Source organism: Panthera pardus, unplaced genomic scaffold (genome assembly GCF_024362965.1).
Source record: "Panthera pardus isolate Hobbes unplaced genomic scaffold, ASM2436296v1 HiC_scaffold_6, whole genome shotgun sequence".
NCBI lineage: Eukaryota > Metazoa > Chordata > Mammalia > Carnivora > Felidae > Panthera > Panthera pardus.
The window spans coordinates 51262592-51287198 of NW_026526991.1; the positions used below are offsets into that span (position 1 = coordinate 51262592).

The following is a 24607-nucleotide window of genomic DNA, read 5'->3' on the forward strand; positions in this document are numbered from 1 at the left end:
ATAGGTTCCTTGTTAAAGCTGCACCAAAAGAAAAAGATTCCATTGAGCCAAAAGACAGCAGTGATTCCGTTAGTGATAGTGAAAGTCGTCCTACACAATAACTCCCCTCTCTTGTCTCCTTCACACCAGCCATGAAGGTTTTCAAAGGTAAGTGCAGGTTATTTTTTTTATTTTGTATTTTATTATTTTGTATTATATTACAGTATTGTAATAATTTTTATGTGAATATTTTTAGGTTGTGGAACGAATCATCTGAGTTTCCTTTTTTTTTTTAATGTTTATTTTTTTAAGACAGAGGGAGATAGAGTACGAGCAGGGAAGGGGTAGAGAGAGAGGGAGGCACAGAATCTGAAGCAGGCTCCAGGCTCCGAGCTGTCAGCACAGAGCCCGATGAGGGGCTCAAACCCATGAACTGTGAGATCATGACCTGAGCTGAAGTCGGATGCTTAACCTACCAACTGACTACCCAAGTGCCCCTCCATTTTTTCTTATGGGGAAATTTGCTTTGATATACAAGTGCTTTGGCTTACAAGCATATTTTCGGAATGAATTATGCTCACAAACTAAGGTTTTACTGTATTCTAGATTTTAAAGCATATAAAATAGCTCAATAAAATTTTTGATTACATGTTGAGATGATAATATCCTGAGTATATAAGGTTAAATAAAATCTATTAAAGTTAACTTTACCTGTCTTTACCTATTTTTTCTTTAACTTGGCCATCAGAAAATTTTAAATTACACATGGCTAACATTATATCTCTATTGGACAAGCACTGGTCTAGATAAAGGCAGGTCTTGAATACCAACTTGAACTTGGCTATTATTCAGTACAAAATAAAAAGCTACTAAGATCTCAAAATGTCCACATTAGTAGCCTTTGTGTGGGAGGGGTAAAAGGAAGTATTGCAGCACTCGGAAATACAAAAATAAGACTGCCTCTTAAAAGTTAAAATTTTAGGGGCACCTGGGTGGCTCAGTCGGTTGAGTGTCCGACTTCGGTCGGGTCATGATCTCACAGTTCGTGCATCGGGGTCTGTGCTGACAGCTCAGAGCCTGCAGCCTGCTTCAGATTCTGTGTATCCTTCTCTCTCTGCTCCTCGGCCACTCATTTTCTCTCTCTCTCAAAAATAAATAAACATTAAAAAAAAAAGTTAAAAATTTTAGGGGAGCTCAGTTAGTTGAACATTTGACTATTGGTTTTGGCTCAGGTCATCTCACAGTTTTTCAGTTCAAGCCTTGTGCTGACAGTATGGAATCCGTGTGGGAGTCTCTGTCTCTCTGCCCCTTTTCCCGCTCCCTCAAAATAAATAACTTTAAAAAGAAGTTAAGGGGCGCCTGGGCAGCTCAGTCAGTTGAGCGTCGACTTCGGCTCAGGTCATGATCTCACGGTTGGTGAGTTCGAGCCCCGCGTCGGGCTCTGAACTGACAGCTCAGAGCCTGGAGCCCCCTTCAGATTCTGTGTCTCCCTCTTTCTCTGCCCCTCCCCAGCTCACACTCTGTCTCTGTCTCTCTCAAAAATAAATGGTAAAAAAAAAAAAATTTTTTTTAAAGAAGTTAAAATTTTGGGGGCACCTGGGTGGCTCAGTCTATTAAGTGTTAACGACTCTTGATTTTGACACAGGTCATCTCACAGTCATGAGAATGAGTCCTACTATCAGGCTCCACTCTGGGCATGGAGCCTGCTTAGGACTCTCTCCCTCTCCCTTTGCCCCAATCCCACTCACGTTCTCATTCTCTCTCTCAAAAAAATACATACGTACATAAAAATTTTTTAAGTTAAAATTTTAAATTAATTCAACAGATCAAGGCAGAAATGAAGTTGCAAAAAACATGGTTCCAGACCTGTAAGACCTGACTAGTTAATACATAGCTTCAAGTAAATTTCTAGCCTTGGGTTGGCAAACCACTCACTTATGAACAGTTCTATTTAAAAGCCAACTTTTGTAATTGTTCTTTCTTTTGACAATCATAGGTTTCTAGATCTACTCAACATCTCATTTTTCTATGATCCAGGAAAATCTCTAATCAGTTATCAGAGAATCATAGAGAACGCCAGAACGTTATGTCAAGTAACAATTATGTATTTTAGAAAGGTAAGATTCTCAGACAATCCCCTCTTGCCCTTCCTCTAACAATGTCCTACATTTGAGAAGTCAGAGGATTATTTTGATTAGCTGCTACAGTTCTGAGACATCTTATCTAGCACCCTTGATTGGCCTCTTGCTCCCCACTCCGGTAACCCATAATTTAGGGAATGTCACCACCATCTAACCAGTTGCCCAAGTCAGATATGTGATAGTCATACTAAATTTCCACTTTAACTTCACCCCAAAGACCTTGTTACATTCCACCTTCTTAATTTGTTTCAAATCTTCCTTAATACTTCACCCCCTCCCAACCACATCATTAAATATGGCAGAATTGGCATTGAACTAAATGTCTATGGATTCTCTCTCTCATTCTCTGGGTCATCTAATTTACTTTCATGGTTTTAATTCCCAAATTGTATCTCTAGCTCAGATCTTTCTCAAAATACAACAGAATTAGAAATCCAGTCACCTGCTAGGAATATCCACCTGAATATTCCATAGGCATCCCAATCTCAAAATGTCCAAAAATTCAATTACCATCTTTTCCATCCAATTTGTTACTTATCATCTGTTCTCTAAATGTTGTGATTGTTAGAATTCCCACACTAGAAAACTGAACATCAGTTTCTCTCCCAATATTGAATCAAGTCCTTCCCATTTCTTATTCGTTAAATCCTTTCTCCATTATTCATCAAAACAAATCCTTACCTGAATTCCCTTTAACCAACATCCAAACTTCATAATGTGACCTACAAGGTCTTCCATGGTCTTATCATGGTCTACTTTTATATTCAGTTTATACATGCAGTAGGTTTATCTTATCAATCTTTTTTCATGTGCTTTCTATGCCTAGATAACCTTTTCAATTTAAGGAGCATGTGCAGGCTTCCAATGTCCACCCACTCATAGGAAAAAAGGTGAGTCTAAGTACATGGGTTCTATTGGTTTTAAAATCTAAGAATCGACAAAATGAATCTATCCTGCTGCCCCCAGTAGAGGTTCTCAGGTGTAATCAGGATGTATTTCTGTTTATAAAGTTTCGCCAAGGAGGCTTAGAGGCAGTAGTAGCTAGTCCTGCTTACTGGACCAAGAGGATGAGCATCCTGGATATTCAGATTCTTTAAACCACAACTTTTGGTTTCTAATTATTTTCAGTTCTTAAGTACCTGTTCCTCAGCATCCTTTCCAAAAGAGTGGCTGCCCAAATTCTGCTTGATTTAGCATCCTCTGTTGAGTCATCTGGAAGAAGTGGCTTGCCGAGATAAGTCTAGGGAAAAAGGGCAAAGAAGCCATGTACATGACCTATAATAATGTGACGTTACTAGGAGCAGTGAGAACCGTAATGTCAATCGTATTAAAGGAAATATTCTGGGCATGTGATATTAAAAAACATTGTCCACTTAGACAACTTGTCATCCAAACAGTGAATACCATACAAGGAAAATATAAAGAAGTCAAATATCAGGCTTCAATATTCACAGGATATTCAGGAGTCTACAGACCAATGAGTCTGAAAATGGATTTTGTCATAGCTTCAGTTCCATGCACCAATTTTTATGAGCTCATCACAAGAATAAAAGTTCCCCTAGGAGCTCAAGGGAAAGGAGACTTATCATTGTAGCTATACTAATTAAGAAGTGCTTAATAAATGTTTAAATTAAAATATGGCTCAGCTGTTATCTCATCTGCCTTATGTTTTTCCCATCTATTAAGATGCAAAAGGTGCCTCTCTGTACTCCCAGGATTTCTTCTGCTTTTTTCTCTCACTATATTCTCCACACTATCTTTTAACTTATCTGTTCTATGTTCTTCCTCTAGAGTGCGACCACCTTGAGGACTGGGCCATGTCTTTTTCATCTTTGCATCCCTAACAAGTAACAATACTTGACCTTTGTTAGCAATCAATAAAAGTCTACCAACTGACTGATTAACCAAGTCTTTTTTTTTTTTTTTACTTGATTAAACCATTAAAAAATCTAAACCAATGCTATTCAAAGTAGCTAGCCCTTAAACTGTTGGTTTATAATGTGATACGGAGTTTGAGCAGAATGTGTAAAAGAACAGCTTCCTTTTTTGAGAAAGTCTTGCTATGAAAAAACTGCTGCTTTAGTGACACAGCTGATGTATATAGTCTTGCCCCCCTTTGATCCAAACACTTGAGAGTCAGAAAAAGCCATTTTCATAAAGAAAAGGAAGATGCTGAGGAATGGATGGTTAAAGTTAACTTTAGGGTCTTCATCCATCTTTAGGACCATACATACATATATTTACAGATCCCCAAAATGACTTAAAATAAAGGCACCTATTTTAACTGGTTAAAAAAAAAAAAAATAAAGACACAGGGCATTAAAAAGTTTTTTAAAAGCCAAGACGCATTAAAAAAAAAAAAAAACCTAATAAATTTTTAATTAGAATTTTTTCTTTTTTTTTAACAGGACAAGTAACAGATTACATCAAACTTCAGAACTTCTCAAATATCTAGTTATTATACACATTCCCATCTGTCTTGCAGGGAGGGATCTTGGTCGGCTTAACAGTTTCAGGTAAAATAAGCTGCATAATAGTATATATTACAATAATAAATGTACAATGTTTACATGAAATATGTTTTAGAAGCAAAAAAAAAAAAAAAAGATGCATCTGCATCAAAAGGCGACCTTTTAAAATGCCACAACTATTTTTTACATTCACTCTTGCAACAGGTCACAAGATGGGGTCACTAAGCTCAGATAAATCACTATGATGCACATAAAATACAGAAAGATTGGTTATTTTATATATATTATATATATATATTTATATTCTCACACTTTAGCATCTGAGACATAAACTGAGAATTTAAAATTTATTCTCTTCAGATAACAAATCATTTTTTATTTTTCATAAACATGGTGCCCACAAAAGCACATAGGTAAGGCACAATAGGGTTTTCTGTTACAGAACAGTGTGCATCATGTTTACTTAACCAGAAAACGTGCATTATCTGTGCAAGTTCATGCTGCAAACCCAACACATATACAATAAAAAACAAAAAGGAAACTGAGCTTTAAACAAAATCAAAATTGGTACAATTCCAGCTGTTTCACATATTCATTTGGACTGACAACAATATATCAACAGGTTGTTTTTTAAAAAGCCAATTGTTACGTTACAAGTAAACTCTGCTCAGCAACGATTTTAATCTGAAATCATAAACAGTAATAAAGCAACTTTACTGAAACAAAGTAAATACCGAGGCACAAAGCAACAGTCACTCGTGCATTTACTATATTGCAAGCTTTCATGACCCAAAATTTCAAATATAAATTTTCAAAGACACATTTTGCTGCAACAATGTGCCCTGCTTTAAACTTGACATAGAACAGGGGAGCTGACATTTCATTAAATTATAAATAAATTGGGAAAATGACTTACTCCCAATAGTACTATGACATAGTCCTAGTATTTATAATAAATACAGCTTTTCACAAAATACTTTTCCAATATCTGCCAATTGCATCTTTATTGCTCACATAAATTTGAATCCATTACAACTGATATCGTAACTTTCACACAAAATCATACTCAGACATTTTTATATAAAACTTATAAAAGATATTTTAAACTTGTATCTAATACTTCCAGGTGTTTGGCTGTTTGATCTATGTGATAGTACAGCCATATGTATATATGTGTGTATATATATACACATATACACATACATATATATACACATACACACATATATACACATACATATGTACATATTAGATTATGAATAAAATAGGAAGCTTATTTTACTGCTTTAATGCAGACATCCTCACAAAACAAGACTACTTTCGCCAACCCCCAGCATTTATACATATATACAAAAGCCAGTTTAAGTACATGTACATCCACCTACACGTATATGTAACCACTAAACCCAAATTAATTTTCCTGTATTCCAGCTGTAACAAATGAATCTCTTACAAGCAATAGAAACCTAAGGTTAAATTGGGAAATTAACAGTTTTACCACACTGGCCTGGTAAGGAACTATGCAGGTGACTGTATACAAAAATTCACAACATTAGTTCACAGGAAATTATGGAAATACAAGAGGCCTCTTCACCATGCTTTTGTGTGGTTATCCAAACACTTTGTGGTGCAAAAACACAACCACCACATCTGAAAATGCTTAATAACGTCAATGTTCCTCATGCAAAACTTTAAATGCATTGGCTTAACTGAGCTCCAAAAACTAAATGAAACAATTGTTCTGTCTACTCGGCATTGCTGCCTCACTGTTAAGTCCCTTTGGAACCTTAAGATTTCTGGAACATTCAAACAGAGCTGTATTCAATAAAAATATTACATACAAAAAGCATTTAAAAGGAAGACAAGAAGCCAAACAGGAATTTTCCTATTGTAAATACCAATCCTAGGAGTGGAAGAAAGTCTTTTCAGGAACCTCCTTGAGAATTGGCTAGGCCAGTCCGAAGACGAAGATGAGACATAGAGTTCATATGTTTATTTGATGGCTTCAAGGGAGTATTGCAAGTAAGAGCTTGGGGAAAGCGGTGGTGATATCTATCTAGTCGTAAATATTTTACTGTAACCAATTTCCCTGTTGTAAGATAAAAATAATATTTTAGATCTGTAAAAATGTGCTTAATATTTACAAAAAACAAACTGTGGTAAAAGACATATGAACATAATATGCAAATAAAGGAATCTTAAATTATTACTCTAAAATGCTGACCTAATATTCTTTAATTTAAAATCTGGTATAATTTAACAGTAAGCCATAATTTATGTTTTCAAAATGTTTGTAATACTTAAACTTCTTACCATCAAACCAAGAGCCATGCAATGCCTTAAAAGCTTTTCCAGCATATTCTGGAGACAGACATTTAACATATACACAGCCCTGTGATATTAAAAAAAAAAAAAGAAACAAAGAAAGAAAGAGGAAAAAAAAGAAACAGTCTTAGTTTAATAGCAACAAATCCTAAATGTAGAATTCGATAGTAAAAGTTACTTTACCTCACGTGAATTTTTGTCTACTGCAATATGAACAATGCCATCATTATCACTGCATTTTTCTAAAATTGCTTCTTGAATTGCCAAATGCCACTGATCCCCTATTTCCCTAAAAATTGATGGAAAAAAAAATCAATAACCATATTCCTATTCCTTTAAAAGTATTTATTGTCTCTTATAACACATAAACCCTACCAGAATGGGAGTAATCTCAAAACTACATACTGTTAAAACTAGTAGTTAGGTAAATACTTGTTACAAGTACTATATAGAATTAAAAAATGCTGGCATTCACAGTCCCAGACCTTCTCTCATTTCCAGTGGAAGAAGGCACAGAGCTGAGGCAATGAGCACGGCAGAACAAATGTGCTGTCATTTTTACGTCTGAAATCTTATGTACCTGTAGTCATTTCTTTTTTTCTCCCTAGCAAGCGTTAACACTTTAATGAGTCTGTAGTGAACTTAAAAAACTTGAGTACTATTTTTTTTAATGATATTTTCAAATTCCTAAACTTAAGGACAATTCCTAGTAAATAATGTGTTCTGGGGTTCTCTTTTTCGAAATAATGGAGGAATGATACAAGACAAACATTTTGCACAAAGCATCACCTTACTGTCACAAGAACTTTAAGAATTCCTGCTGCACCGATGCCTATTTGTCTTACTTGTGAGATACAGAGGGCAAGCCGAAGGGAGAGTGGCTACACTTTAAATCATAAATCTTCATCTTAGTAACAAAATACTAGACTGGCACTGATTTCCTAATCCCTAAGTAATGAGGTCAGCTTCTCAAAAGAGGGATCAGAGCACTGCTAAGTGCTTATATATCTGCAAAACGGAGGGGGTGTGTTATGTGTACTGACAGAGTTTTTTTTCTCCACAGTTCCAATTTTGTTGCCACTGATTTGGAATCTCGTTATATCAACCATTTCTTGAAATAAATAAGTTACTAAATGGGATGCATGGGTATTTTCTAAGTAATACGGTTTCTACTGTTAGAATTTTTTTTTTTTTTACAAAACAGAACCTGATCTGTTGTATCATTGGACAAATAAGTAACATCTAGGAAGCAAATTCCAGAAATTATTGCAGCATATATATGAAATATTACAGATTCTAAGGCAATAACTTTTGACTGTGCTAATCTCTGGATGCATGTGCTGCTATAACATATAAAAGAAAAGTTTCTCAAATATTAAATGGACACAAAAGTTTCTCGAATATTACATGGACAAGTAGACAGGTCTTAAGAAGGAAAAGTATACATCTTTGCAGAGAATTTTTACAATCAGAGATTGGAAATTTAAAAATAGTAGATATTTATCTATATTGCCTAATGAGGCAAAGAATATTGGCAGACAAGATTTATATACTTAACAAAAAGTACTGTTTATCACCACGTGTATCATTAATTTGACTTAAACATTTATCTGCCATGGGGACTCGTAGTGCATACAAAGATTTGTAATTTAACAAATTATTATACATCTGTGTCTTTTGGCCAGACCTTTGCTTGAAATATAACAAAAGAGGAGAAAAGAAAAACATAACATTTCTGTAGTTAGAGATTCAAAAGTAAAAGAGATTGTTCAATTACAGACATAACAATGTAAGGATATTCCAAATAAAAATTACATGTACCTCTGATCATAATACTTACATAACTGGGTCAAACATATTTCGAATCTTTAAACATGGTGTCAAACTATTTGGTGGTGAATTTCTTCTATCTAAATGAAATGCTACAAAAAACAAATTAGTGTTACTATTTGTCACTGTTCCATTTAGTTCATTCAAAACATATTCATTGCATGCTTTTCCTAGGAGCCAGACCCCTGGATATTAAGGTAAATCAAAGAGAGACAATCATTGCTATCACAGAGTCTGCAGTTTAGTGGGTGAGACAGATGAGAAACCGTGTCAAAAAAACCCGTTATTGTGGCAAATCTTAAGAAAGAAGAATACAGGAAGCTGTGAAAGTAACTTAGGTAGTCTGGAAGTATAACACTTGAGGAAGTAAAATTTATGCTGGGACCCAAAAAGTAATAAAAGTAGACAGAGTGAAGAGAAGTATAAAGGGCATTTCAAGCAAATGTGATAGCTTATATACAGCCCCAGGCAAGAAGGAGCTCAGTGCAGTCAAGTGACTAAAAGACAGCCACTGTAGCTAGAGCAGGAACAATAGAAAGATAAACCTTAACAGGGACAGGTCAGATTATTGAGAACCATGAAGATCACACTAAAGTGTTTAAACATTGCCGTAAGACCAATAGGAAGTCACTCAAGTTTTTTTTAAGGAGAGGAATAATATGATGAGATCTATCTTTTAAAATTATAATTTTTAAAAGTAGACTGTTATGTGGAAAATCGATTAGGTGGAAACAAAAGCGAATGCAAGGAGACCAGTTAGAAAGTTACCATAGTTGTTTAAGAGAAAGAGGATACTAACGTGGGTAAGATAGGCCAGCAATGCAGATGGAAATAAGTAGACAGACTCAGGACATACGGAGTAGATTTGACACGACTTGTTTAAAAACTATACATGGGAGGTAAGGAAGAGATTAAGGATGACCCCCAGGTTTATGGCAGAACCAACTGAGAAGGGGTATCATTAATTAGACCAAGAACACCGGGGGAAGAGGTCCGTTTGGCAAGAGAAGTTACTGAATTCATGCACATGTTCAATTTGTGGTGTCCATATCCTAGTAGTAGGTGGTATACAGGTGGGTATAAAACTCTGAAAACCATAGGACTTAATTCAAGATATAAATCGTGAGATCATCTAGGAAGACAGGTAGAATGAAAAAAGACACTGGCCTTGAGAAACTCCAACACTTTAGAGGTCCAGGAAAAGAAGAAAATTTGGAAAAGAAGATTGAACAAATGGTCAGAAGTAGCAGGAAAACTAGTAGAAAGTGGAATCCCCAAAACCAAACAGAGAAAGTTTTAAAGCAGGCTCAATTGTTAACACTGTTAAGTAAAATAAGGACAGAAAAGAAAAATGTCCAATGGGTTTAGCAATATGAATGTCTGAGAGCTGTTTCCATGGAATGTCAGGGATGGAAAACAGATTAGAATCAGCTGAAGAATAAATGGGAAGTGAAAAAGTAAAAACAGTGAGTACAGTAAACTAATGCTATGTGGCTGTGAATGGGTAGAGACAGAGTGATAGCTACAGAACAGTGTAGACTCTAACAATGTGTGTTAAAGATGAGAGAGACTATATAGCATGTTTAAGTGCTGATGAAAAGGTCCAGGAGAGGCAGGGGTTTAGAACACAGTGAGAGAAGATGCTTGAGAAGACTGGAGGGAATGGAACCCTGAGGGCTTAGATCCCCTTCCCTATAGAGGGAAGGGCTCAGGTCTTTGTTAAGTGAGAGAACTCTTCAAATGCAATAGGCGGTGAGGGTGAGTGTGGATTCTGGCAATTTTACTGAGTTGGTGGTAGAACGCTGAGGCAGGGACTATGTGATTGCTTCTATTTGAGTCATCAACTGAAAGGAGAGAAAGGCAAAGGTTTGACAAGATGGAAAGAAATCTAAAATTGTTACTGAGCAGAGCAGGAAAGTGAAGTGACCTGGTAAAATATTTTAAGAACATGAAAGTCAGGTAGTGCTGAAGGCCCAACTGAGGTTGATTATTTATGACATACCAGTCTGCAAAACTGTATGACTTTTTCCCCGCTGTGCTCAGCTACCTGCACATAGACAAAACAGTTTCATCCTTGGTTGGAATTTACCAGGCTAAGAGGGATAGGTGATGACTTAAGGGTACTAGCAAGAAAAGGATTGGAATGATGGGTTGTGGAAACTAAGATGGACAGGAAAAGAAATAAAGCCAGGAGGAAGACTGAAAAACTGGAAAAAGTAGGTATATCAAAGAATTGGAGAGTATGGGAAGTTTAAAACAAAAAACAAAACAAACAAATATATATATAAAGCAAGAAAGTTGAAAGGATGAGTTTATGGCTAAAGACCAGAGTGTATCAAGGATTAAATAAGTGATGGGGATCAAGGAGGGCACCTGTTGTGATGAGCACCAGGTGTCGTATGTAAGTGATGAATCACTAAATTCTACACCTGAAGCTGATATTACACTGCATGTTAACTAAAGGGAATTTAAATAAAAACTTGTAAGAAAAAAATAAATTAATGAAAGATTTCAGAAGTATCTAGTGAAAAGAAATGTCTGGGGTGTGAATGTCCTACAAGTGCTTGATAAGGGGTGGGGGAAAGGCCACTGTACATGAAAAATCTTTGCCAAACCCCAGATCAAGAAAGCCTATGAACCTTCCAGCACCACCTAGACTTCTCTGGCAGAGTGTATAGGTGGTATTCTTGATGACCTTTCAGTTGTAGGCCATCTGACTTCCTTGAAATTCCAATACTGGCCTGGGCCAGCAGGGAATGAACCAGAGAAAATGGAAGCATTAATACCATCTTATCCTAGTCTAGACCCAAGTTTCCACAAAATAGCTCTGGGAGAAGCTATTCCTGGTCAATTCTAGTCACAAAGTAATCATGAAGATCCAAGTGATTTTTAAGATATATGCTTTGTCTCCCTAACTAAATTGTAATCACCTCCTGGTACAAGCAGAGAGACAGTGGTTACCAAATGATACATTTCAAATACCTCAAGAATTATGTTTGGATCCTTCAAATGAATGCTATTTATTCTGAAGGCTCCATCTGCTGGAAACATAAATAATTCTCTCCAGCAGGTATGGTTTGATTTTTAACTAGTGCTTTAAAATATCATTAGAGATACTACTGCTATGTAAGAATCCAATCTATACTTAACAATCCTTTAGGAAGAGAACTAAAAATTCAATAAGGTTCATTAAGTAACAATTACTTGGAAAAAATACTATGAAATGACAACAGCTTATAGTGGGAGTGAATTCAAAAGACTACTATAATTACCAACCCTCCAGCCATGTACCTTTTAATTAAACCACAGTATTCATAAAAGGATAAACATTAAGCCTGTTAATAAGTTAAACTATCTTTTTACATAAACCACCACCAAACTGCCCCACCCCCACTCTATAGCACTACTTAAAGTACATTTGTGTTCAGATACATTTAAGTGAAAGCAAAATTTAGTTTATGTATTAATATCTTCAATAAGATAAGTCAGTCATTTAAATTATACTTAGACTACACATTTAATGGCATAAAATATAATATTAAAACGAAATTCTTTCTTTATTAGGGCTATATGTTCTTAAGTGAGATGATACAGGTAATTATCATTAAGAAGTATCCCACCAACTTCTCATTATTCAGCTTCTGTAACAAATTCTTTTATGATCAAATTCTCTTGAACTCAAATCTCTCTTGCTAGGAGTCTATCAACTTTTATCATCACAACCCTCCAAAAAATTTGAATGGATATACTTAAGCAAATGGCTACTAGGTTCTACCCCAAGATTTTCTGCCTTCAGAATAACAATCTCAGCCATTATATTTTTTTTCTATTTGCTAACTAAGCAACAGGCATATTATTTTACTCTCAATCCCTTTCAAAGGATTACTTGACTTGTAACTGTCAAGTAAAGAGAGATTGAGTTTATAAGTCTTTACATTGTGCATTTAGAAGTATTCAAATTAAGATAGCTCAGTATTTGGCATATAGTTTATAAACATATACTACACCAGAAGAACCCTGATGAAACAAAGTAGCAGGACATTTTAAAACTATTCTATCAATTCAAGTTGAGTTTTACAACTAATATAACTGACCTAAAGTTGTCTTATATCACACTTATGCAGTCTTTTCCTATCTAAAGAAAATGATAAAATGAAAATAGTTTGAGGTTTTAAATTCTAGATATAGAGCATCCAATTCAACGCACTTAAGAATCTGTCATTCCCCCCTACTAACTTATAAGAACTTGGATTATCTAGGTCAAGAAACTGTCTTTAGATTCATCTTGAAAATCTCATATTTTAAAAATGCAACTAAAAGGGCACCAAGGTGGCTCAGTTGGTTAAGCATCTGACTCTTGATTTCTTGATTTCAGCTCAGATCATGATCTCACAGTTTGTGAGTGTGAGCCCCCCATGGGGCTCTGCGCTGACTGTATGAAGCCTGTTTGGGATTTTCTTTCTCTTCCTCTCTCTCTCTCTCTCTCTCTCTCTCTCTCTCTCTCTCTCTCCGCCCATCCCCTACTCATGCTGTCTCTCTCTCAAAATAAATAAACTTCAAATAAGTAAACAAAATAAAAATAAGACAACTATAATAAATTCACATGAACAAAATAATGGCCTTTTCTAGAACATCACATGCATACATAAGCACCAACTGCTAGCTACATGAAGAAATTAGACTGAGAATTCGTAACCATTACAACAGGCACTAAGGTAATCTGATCTGACTGGCTTTGCATTCTGTTTTCGTTTCATAAGACCCTTCCGCAGACACCTTTTAAAACAAAAAGTTTATTGTTTAGTGTCATCTCTGGCATCATCAAAGCATCGTTTTTATGCCATGATTATTGAAGACTATCATTATTATTATTATGATTCAAGCTCTTTAACAGTGAAAATTAGAGAACAGAGTGATTGGATTTTTTTTTCAATATCAAAACAACTTAACTTTCTCATAAATACTGTGTTTAGCAAACATTGATAAATATACTTTTATCCAACAAGGAGATTTAAAGAAACTCAACTCACGACTAGTTTTGAAATGCACATTAAACCAACAAGATTTAATTTTTGCAACTAACCATCCAAAAATTCAAGTGAGGTAACAGTCATCACTAATAGAGGTTTGGGTACCTAAGGCAACCAATCACCAGACTCTCCTATATATTTACATATACCTGTTTTTGTAGCTATGCAAGCCTTAAGAACAATATGGAAAGATAGCCACAAAAGCTACTTGGCACAAGGGATATGCAAGTAGAGGAGTCTTAATAAAAAAGAGGGAGGCAGGCAAAACTCAGAAAAGAGAGCAGTTAAAAAGTTATGTTTCACTTATATATGTTTTATACATATGTAAAACAGAAATTATGTCTTATCTGCATAAAAATTAGGGGAAAAGAATATAGTTAGATCTACAATACTAAGTTGCTGTAAGTGAAAAAGGAAAAACTCAAAGTAATGTATATAGTGTTCTATTATAGTAAAGATAAACCACTTATGTTTATATTTGCAAGGAGGAAAGTAGAAGTATATAAAGAAGCTAACACGAATTCCTTCTATGGGATGAAACTGCAAAGGGAGCGTTGCCTTCATGTATCTTTCAATGGTACTATTTTCCTTTAAACATGTATTGAAGAGGGCATCTTTTGGGATGAGCACTGGGTGTTGTATGGAAACCAATTTGACAATAAATTTCATATATTTAAAAAAAATTAAATTAAATTAAAAGTAAATAAACATGTAACACTTTTACGTGCTGAAAAAATTAGAAAAACTGATGTTTATTTCTGTTGTCGTTTAAAAATACATACCTTGACCTTGCCATACTTTAGAAGGTATTACTAATATTTTGTCACAGGAGGCAGAAGGCTGGATCCAGCGCCAAACTAGAAAATCTGTACCACCTATTCTTCGTGTCTCTGTGCGAACTCTAGACTCATTAGCAGCAAGGAAGTCAACAGCTCTATCCCAGACTTTCTTCATCTTTTTCCTATCATGTGAACAAAATGACAAATGTACTATCATCTTGGCTTGTCATCTTTTTCAAGTATTAGTAATTGGTTATTGTAATTTTCAAGTATTAGATAATGGTTATTATTAACTCTGATTTTTCTGATCGCTGCTTATGAAGTTTTTTTCAAAAAAGATTTAGATGCTTGAAGCTCATCTCAGATTTACTGAATGTCAATCTCCAGAGGTAGAACATAAGCATCAGTAATTTTTCCCCCCAAAGTCCACTGATGATTCTGAGGTGTTGCTAACAGTGAAGAATGCTGCTTTAGGATATGGAATCATCTTTTATTTTCAAGAAGTTATTATGTAGTATTTTTATTTAAAAAGCTTCATTAACAACAAAATATTTAAGGCATTATTAGTAAAACATCACTGGCTATTGTCTATCTCTGTTTCTTTATCAAGATGAAATTAACGGAAATAAGGTGAAAACTGACAACAAAGAATCAAAAATGTATAGAAGTGATAATGACTTGGAAATCCAGTTGTCTATCAGGCCACTCAAAATTAGGAGGACAAGACAGGGAATTTAGAAAAAAAGGAGAGTTTAAAGTACAAAAGTAAAGCAGGTCTACTTGAAAAGGGCCCCAACTCTCAATATAATTATCACGATTTCAGAAGATACCAACATTCAGATCTACTTTGACTCACAAGATTTTGAACACACCTGTCATGAGGCTGTATTAAGGAATCTTGCACATGTGGAATAGGCATGTAAGGTTGTAAGTCTTTATTTTCCTGGCAAGCTTCATTATGACTTCGTAAAACATCTGAAAATAAACAAATTTACAAATGAATCAATGGACATCACGTTGTAATTTTTCACATGACTACTCTAGAAATAGTTTCGATCTTTTCAAATACTTATACCTATTATCTTCACCACCATATCATACATCTGTCTTGTTTCCTCTTCTTCTTTTGTCCAGCGATATTTCATGTAACGCAGAACGACACAAACCATCACTACACCTGCAATATTTACATATTTTGTGTTTTAAAAATTGTGGTCAGTGGCATTCAATTAAGTCACTGCAATCTGAAGTTATTGGTCTAATCGTTAAATCTGATGTTAACAAAACACAGCAAAGAAAGAGAACTCTTAGGACAGTTTCTACAGTAATTATTTTAACTGCTATAATGGTATAATGGAATGGGCCTTCAAAACAGTGGACTGAATTAGCTACATAATTACTATTACATAGACCAATTTGTTAAACATTTTCCTGAGTTTCACTTAATCTCTCTAGAAAAACTCTCTCTTCCATTATGTTGACAACTCAACATTTAAATTCTATTTTTTTTAAAAACAATGTAACCACATCTCACGAACTTTTTCCTTTGCCACATTAAGCTATTAGAAAAGTGAGTTTTCTAAGACTGTAAATATACTACACCTGACTTTAAGTAAATTATTTTTAAAGGACTTGAACAGAAAAAAGAAAAAAATAAGTATCTTCTAAATTCCTATAAACGGGGAGCCTGGGTGGCTCAGTCGGTTAAGTGTCCAACTCCTGATTTCAGCTCAGATCATGATCTCATGATTCGTGAGATTGAGCCTGGAGTTGGGCTCCACGCTGGCAGCAGGAAGACTGCTTGGGATTCTCTCCCTTTCTCTCTGTCCCTCCCCTGCTCACTCACTCTCAAAAATAAACCTAGAAAATAAATTCCTATAATCAATCAAAACAGTCATAGAAAATCCAGGAATCCAAGGTAAATGATATTTTTTTAAATCAAAAAGAATTTTAATGAACTTAATTTATAATATTTTATTATTTAAAAAATAAGCAGGGCGCCTGGGTGGCTCAGTCGGTTAGGCGTCCGACTTCGGCTCAGGTCACGATCTCGCGGTATGTGAGTTCGAGCCCCGCGTCGGGCTCTGTGCTGACTGCTCAGAGCCTGGAGCCTGTTTCAGATTCTGTGTCTCCCTCTCTCTCTGACCCTCCCCTGGTCATGCTCTGTCTCTGTCTCAAAAATAAATAAACGTTAAAAAAAATAAAAAATTAAAAAAATAAAAAATAAAAAATAAAAAATAAGCTTAATTTTTAAATTTTCCTGTTCTATTTTCTTAAGATTTCTGTTTATGCACCATACTTGCTTTTCCTGACATTCTTACAAAGTTTTATTCCAACTTCCCTTATAATACTGATTTCTAAGTCCTTAGATTAATACTGACAATATGTATAAAAAAAGTCACTGTTATTATACCTTAATGAAGACTTCTCGATGTGATTTATAACGGGAACTACCACAGAAGTAAATTCTCAACTGGTAAAATACAGACACAAAAATTCTACACTATCATGTATCTTCTTTCTCACCCCAACAACTTACCTAAGCATAACAACAATAACCTGTGGGTGACAGTAATAAAAGCACGTCGAAAACGACACCAGAAAGACATCTGTGGTCTTGTGGACTGTAAAAACTGCACATCAGTTATATTTTTCAATTGCTCCTCGGGGCCATAACCAACACACCTATTTAAAAATAATTAAGGAGACTTTAGAGCCAAAATCACTACTTATACTACAAAATGGCCAAAGTGGAAATTAAATCCTTTACCTTATTCCAACATCTTTTCCATTTTTTAAAATCCACTTCAAAGAAATATTAAATATATCTTCATATTCAGGGCCTAAATCCTAATAAGAAAAATGGAGAAAATAACTAACTATTCTTAGTCATTTACATTCTTTTGACTCTGTGTAAGCTATACTATAAATACCATACTTTCATTTTTATATAACACTTGAAACTATATTACATAACAAAAATGTATTATTCATTACAGAAAAACAAAAGGAGAAAAAAAAAAGTCACAATTTCCCCACCATCCTAAGATAAGCAGTATTAATATTTTTTTATGTTTTCTTTTTGGTTCTTTCACATTTACAGATTTGGAGGATTTTTTTTTTTTAAAGTAATTTGTCTTTTAAGTATCACTGTGGTAAGAGTGGATGAGCTAATTTTTTTATGGAATACTATTTTTAGATGAACAAATGGCAAACTATTCAGAGTTGGCTGTTTCACTGACATTTTCTCAACAAATGAATGAAGCAGGCCTGTCAACTCAAGAAAAACAGTTGACTTTGTTACCAATGATGACATTCAAGCTTTCATGTCAAAAGCAAAATCTGGAAAAAGTTGCATCCATTACTATAAGCTTGACACCCTTGCAGTACTTAAAGACCTTTGCAATGAGACTGGTGTAATATTAATGAATGCGACTTTGGGGTATGGCATAATGAAAGGTGTCAAACACTGGGAAGATCTGCATAACCTACAAACCAGTATTTTCCAAATGACCAATGCAGGAGTCGTAAAGTCTTGCACAGGTAAAGGATCTATCTGTTCTACGTGTAACCTAGAAAAAGGACTATAGAGACAGAGTAAACAAAAATCACCGATATGGTTTCACATTGCACACTGCAACTAATCTTTAAGAAACTACTACTTAGACTTTTGGTACAGTATCAAAGAAGAGTATCTACAATTATCTGGAAAGAGTATTAAAATACTTTTCCCTGTTTTGACTACACATCTATATGAGGCTAGATTTTCTTGACATACTTCAACCAAAACATCACAATAGACTGAACACAGAAGCAGATACGAAAATCCAGTATAGTTTTATTAAGCTACACATTAAAGATTATAGAGATTTGCACACATGCAAAACAATGCCACTATCACTAAATGTTTTTATTTTGGATAAATTAGTTATTTTTCATAAAAATACATTGTTAAATGTTAACATGTAATAAGTTCATTATTCTTAAAAGAATAAGTAAATTTAATTTTTTTGCTTAAATTTCTAATAAGGTAAATATATATCTAAATCTATCTATGTATATATATCCCACAGACAAAAGCCATGTCCTCAGTAATTTGAGGACTGCAAAAGGGTCATGAAACCATAAAGTTTAAGAACTGCTGTGCATAGGTATATTATGTATTTTTTAATTAAAATAATGTGGTATCACATTATATGTACTGTTTATTCCACTTGCTTTTATCACAAAATGAAGTATTATTGTGTCAATATCACCAAACATGGAACGACCCTATTTTTTTCCAGCAACATAGTGTTCTAGTCTATGGCTGGTTATTTTATACTTTAATCAACCTCTTATTAATGAACATTTAGAGTGTTACCGATTATTTTAATGTATCAAATAACACTATAATAAATACCCTTGAAAATTCTTCCATTCAATAAATATTTATTGAGGGTCCACTATGTGCCAGGTACTGTGCTAAAACCCAGAGAGATAGCACTAAGCAAAACAGTCAAACTTCCTTGTTCATGGAGCTTATATTCTATTCAATATATTTTATGTACTTTTTGAAGTGCAAAGAATGAACTTCTAAAAACAGCAGTAAAAAGACATTTTTTTTAGAAAGTTTTTTTTTTTTTTAAGTTTATTTTGAGAGAGAGTGCGAGAGAGCACGGGGGAGGCAGAGAAAGGGAGAGACAAAATCGCAAGCAGGCTCCATGCTGTCAGAGAGGAGCCTGATATGGGGCTCGAATTCACAAACCATGAGACCATGACCCGAGCTGTAATCAAGAGTCGGACACTTAACCGTCTGAACCACTGAGATGCCCCAAGAAGTCATTTTTAAAAACATTTTAAAAAGAATTTTGTAAGTAATAGCTGTTGCATTTTATCAACAGATTCTTTAATAGCATTGGAAATTAAGGTTTACATTTGATCAGTACAATTTACTTCCTGATATGAAACTGGCGAGTTTTTTTTAATGTATCAAATCTGAAAATACAGAAAGCTTTATGAAGCAGAACAAATCTTACTAGGCATCATTACTTCTGCGTAACTACTACCAGGATGTTTTTAGATGGTAAAGAGAAATACAAACTACCTGTTATTGAAAAAAAAAAGTGTAATCTTTCATCATTCTTTATAAATATCAAAAAATTTGTAGCCAATGTAAGTATAATAGCTGACAAATGGTTTATAGATGAGATCACTTCAAGGTAATACTATGAATTTGGAGATGATCATTAAGAGCTAAATAGCTAATGCTTAAAGTAAGACAACATGCAATTAAATATAACTATAAAAATTTTACTTATGAATAACGACTAAAAAAATTTTTCAGTGATTTTTAAGCATTACTATTGCTTTAAAATGTCATACAATAAAATTATACTAAAATAATTTCAGTCAATTACGGTTTTAATTGTTATAATTACACTGCTAGAAATCACCTGGTGTATAACTAAAAATCAAAACTCATATTCATTTGCTCTAAAATTAGAGAAGAAAAAAAAACTGATGAAGGAACATCAAGAGAACTTAATTTCAGTTTATACTGCATCAATCAGGATTTATTTTTTTTTTTTAATTTTTTTTTAACGTTTATTTATTTTTGAGACAGAGAGAGACAGAGCATGAACGGGGGAGGGTCAGAGAGAGGGAGACACAGAATCTGAAACAGGCTCCAGGCTCTGAGCTGTCAGCACAGAGCCCGACGCGGGGCTCGAACTCACGGACCGCGAGATTATGACCTGAGCCGAAGTCGGCTGCTTAACCGACTGACCCACCCAGGCGCCCCTGCATCAATCAGGATTTAAAAAGCACAAGCTATAGAGGGCCTTGAAAATCCATAAAGCAGGATTAATATGGGTTATCCATGGAGTTGGAGACATTGCACTCATTGTAATGTGTAGGGTTTTTTTTTTTAAGTTTTTATTTTAATTACAGTTAGTTAACAATGTAATATTAGTTTCAGGTGTATAATACAAGGATTCAAATTTCCATACATCACCCAGTGCTCATCACAAGTGCACTCCTTAATCCCCATCACCTATTTCACCCACCTCCCCAATCCACCTCCCCTCTGGTAACCATCAATTTGTTCTCTACAGTTAAGAGTCTGTTTCTTGGTTTGTCTCTTTCATATTCCCCTCTGTTCATTTGTTTTGTTTCTTAAATTCCACGTATGAGTGAAATTATATGGTACTTGTCTGTGACAAACATTTCATTTAGCATTATTTAGCATTATATATAATTCCACATCCATTATGTTGTTGCAAATGGCAAGATTTCATTCTTCATTCCATTACACACACACACACACACACACACACAATCTGTATGTATATGTGTGTGTGTGTGTGTGTGTGTGTGTGTGTGTGTGTGTATTTCCCATTTTATCTATTTATCAATCGATGGACACTTAGGCTGTTACCATAATTTGGCTATTGTAAATAATGCTGCTATAAACACAGGGATACCTGTATCCCTCTGAATTAGTGTCTCTATATTCTTTGGGTAAATACTCAGTAATGAGACTGCTGGATTACAGGGTAGTTCTATTCTTAACTTTTTGAAGAACCCCATACTGCTTTTCACAGTGGCTACACCAGTTTTCATTCCCACCAACAATGCAAAAGGGTTCCTTTTTCTCCATATCCTTGCCAACACGTGTTTCTTGTGTTGTTGACTTTGGCCATTCTGACAGGTGTAAGGTGATATTTCACTGTAGTTTTCATCTGTTATTTTTCTGATAATGAATGATGTTTAGCATTTTTCATGTGTCTGTTGGCCATCAAATGTCTTCTTTGGAAAAATGTCTGTTCATGTCTTCTGCCCAGTTTTTAACTGAATTATTTGGTTTTGGGGTGTTGAGTCTTAGAAGTTCTTCATATATTTTGGATACTAATCCTTTATCACATATGTTATTTGCAAATATCTCCTCCCATTCTGTAGGATGCCTTGTAGTTTTGTTGATTGTTTTCCTTTACTTGCAGAAGTTTTTCATTTTGATGTGGTCCCAATAGTCTATGCTACGCTCGCTACAAGTGCAGCTACCATCTGTCACCATACAATACCACTATAATACCACTGACTATGTTCCCTAGGCTGTGCCCCTCAACCCTACAACTTACTCATCACTTCATAATTGGAAGCCTGAACCTCCCACACTCCTTCACTCATTCTGCCTATCCTCCTACCCACCTCCCATCTAACAACCACCAGTTTATTCTCTATTTATGGGTCTGTTTCTGTTTTATTCATTCATTTTTTAGATTCCACATACAAATGAAATCATAAGACATGGGTATTTTTAAAAATCAATGAAATATACATTTTGCATTTTCCTGTATTTATATGTTCTTCGGCCTATATTACAACAATATGCAAGATATAATGACATTTTTGCTTTATTACATAGAACTTTGAAGGCTAGACTATACATGTAAGTTTCAAATAACGTAAAAACAAATTTCCAAGTTTATTAGCTGTATATTTTAAACATAAGAATTTTAGAAGGCTGAAGATATTATAAGTAGCATTACTGCCTTCATTAATTATCCTTAAAAATGAACATAATGGTTCAAATTAACAAGAACACCTACTCTAATAAGCTAATTATATGCAGGAACAAAGAACTTAAAACTTTTAGTTATAAAATAATAAGGGTAAGAAAGGATATCTGTGGTTATTTTCCCATTTTGTTTTCCTTTCCCACGTTAATACTACTTACTATCTGGAATACAGTAAAACCATTCCCTTTATGAATACACATTTTCAAAAAAACAATTGATAATTTATTTAAAATCTCATTAAAGATGTAATAGAGTATTAAGGTCTAAAACAGGTCATTACTTCCACAAACGTTCTATATAGTATACAGAGTTCTACAGTATTATAAAGTAGAATTTTTGAAGATATAAAAGATGAATTTACTTTCTGGCTTATGCCAGTTAAACAGCTTAGGCTAACATCATAGTATACATAGCATCTTCCTGATTTTAAGAGTAGAAAATATTTTATTATTCATTTTTTGTAGCCACCTAAAAAGCTATAAGGTAGGGGCAGGCCAACCTTTTCTGTAAAGGACCAAAGAGTTAAGTATTTCAAGCTTTGTAACTGTATACACTTCTGGTCTCTGTCACATATATTCTAAGCAACCTTTAAAAAATGTTGTATAACCCCAACTAGTAGGCCATACAGAAATAGGCCCCCAGGCTATAGTTTGCCAACCCCTGAGGTGAAGCACACTTGTATCATAAAATGCTCGTTTTCTAATCACTGACACAAATAAAGAGAAAACTAAATTTTTCATTTTTAAAGCAGGTCAATTACTATCATTACTATCTACTTATAGGCAACAGCTCAGTCAACATACCGCTGACTGCTTCATTTAAATGTTTCTAAATTCAAAGCATACTTTCCGAAATCTATAACAAATCTATTTTAACATACCATGTGTGAGCACACACACATCCATGACTCCCAATTCCAAATTTACCTTATTCTCGAAATAACTGGCAAATGTGTATTTTTATTAAAACCCATATCAGGTCTTTGAACTTAGATTACAGTTTCAAAGTATAGAATACTGTTTCATGTAAAAGGCTCAGGTCATTAAATAAAGCTAGAAAGCATCAGTAAGGAGGGAAAAAGATGCTGATACAGGGAGAAGTCAAATAATGATTAAAAACCTACTGGGTAGCTCACAAATGGATAATTTACATGGTACTAATAACTTACTGTGGCTTCCCAGTTAGTGAATATTCTGGTTGTGACATGACACACGCCATACATGTTACCCTTTAAATTAATTAAAACAGGACCCACGGGAACCAAAACAAGAGTAAATATGATTTAACTCTTGATGATTCACCTCCAGGAATAACAGAAAGAACATGGTCCTTAACATCAAGCAGGCCTGGGATCAGATCATGACTCCACAATTGACTAGCTGTACATATAACCCCAAGTAGAGACAAGAGAAAGTAGGTTATCTGTGCCGATGTATCTATTTTGATCACTTCTTCAGATCTTAGCCCTCATTCAGGGTCAGTCTCTTGCCCACTCAAAAGATGGAGCTAGTGGTTATGAACCCAGTCCTTCCATCTAAAAGGCAGAACAGTACAGTGAGAAGAGCAAGCACTTTGATTCTATTCCCAGCTCCACTACTTAATAGCTGGATGATGTAATCATTAAACCCCTCTGGGCTTTAGTTTCTTTATGAAGTGGATTTGACACCACCTACCTCGCTAGGTTACTGTGAAGTCAGAGATACTAACAAAGTCCCAGGATAAATTGTACTTGATAAATTGTAATCATCAAGAAACGTATCCCTCATTCCAGTTCTCGAAAAACTTATTTTTCACCAGAGACATAATTACATTAACAGTGATTAGCATTCCAAGATAGGACATAAAATTTGGCACATTTACAGCTATCTTCTTTCTTACTATTTTCCTCACAAATCTTAAACATATTCATTGTGTTGAAGTCTAAAAATGTTTTGCAAATGAACTACAAAATGAACCACCATTCATTACATCATTCAGTTGGAAAGTTATCACACTAAACTCCCACCATTTAACTTGAAAACAAGTCGGTCCTTTCATGAAAATATATAATGCTATGTATTTCCTAAATGTTCCACCAGAGGGACCTCTTTACTTCTCACAAATCAAAACAAGCTTCCATCCTCAAAAATGATGAATAAAAAACTCAAGAGAAACACTGGGGGAGTTAGAAAAACAGTGCTTAAATTATTTAAATTAACTGTGAGGTTTATTTACAAATCCTTTAAAAGAGAAAGTAGGAGAAATAAAATAAGGATGGAATGTGAAGAATCAAATTCAAGAAGATAAAAAACAGTTTACTGAGGCTTACTTACTCACTCATTTTACTCTACCAAACATTTACTAATATTGTGCTTAAAATGCACTGGCAGTTGGGGGAAAATCAGTTTATACTCATCGGATTTCTATGCATCCTTTGGCCCATTTACTCCTGAATGCAAAAACTTGTGTTCCTCATGAAGTCATAGTACAAATACACGAAATGTACAACAGATC

At 34.6% G+C, this 24607-nt stretch overlaps 1 protein-coding gene across 1 annotated transcript in view; it reads right to left on the bottom strand.

Annotated features, from left to right (window-relative positions):
- Positions 1 to 4924: 4924 nt before the first annotated feature.
- The window catches only part of LEMD3 (LEM domain containing 3), a 65069-nt gene continuing 45386 nt past the window's right edge, over positions 4925 to 24607 (bottom strand). The window contains exons 5-13 of the mRNA XM_019455012.2: positions 17326 to 17405; positions 17095 to 17240; positions 15631 to 15732; positions 15428 to 15530; positions 14559 to 14737; positions 8757 to 8838; positions 7100 to 7205; positions 6905 to 6983; positions 4925 to 6680 (exon numbers count right to left, since the gene is read on the bottom strand). Of these exons, the coding sequence (XP_019310557.2) occupies positions 6517 to 6680; positions 6905 to 6983; positions 7100 to 7205; positions 8757 to 8838; positions 14559 to 14737; positions 15428 to 15530; positions 15631 to 15732; positions 17095 to 17240; positions 17326 to 17405 (1041 nt within the window). The 3' untranslated portion in view covers positions 4925 to 6516. The remainder of the gene's footprint in view (positions 6681 to 6904; positions 6984 to 7099; positions 7206 to 8756; positions 8839 to 14558; positions 14738 to 15427; positions 15531 to 15630; positions 15733 to 17094; positions 17241 to 17325; positions 17406 to 24607) is intronic.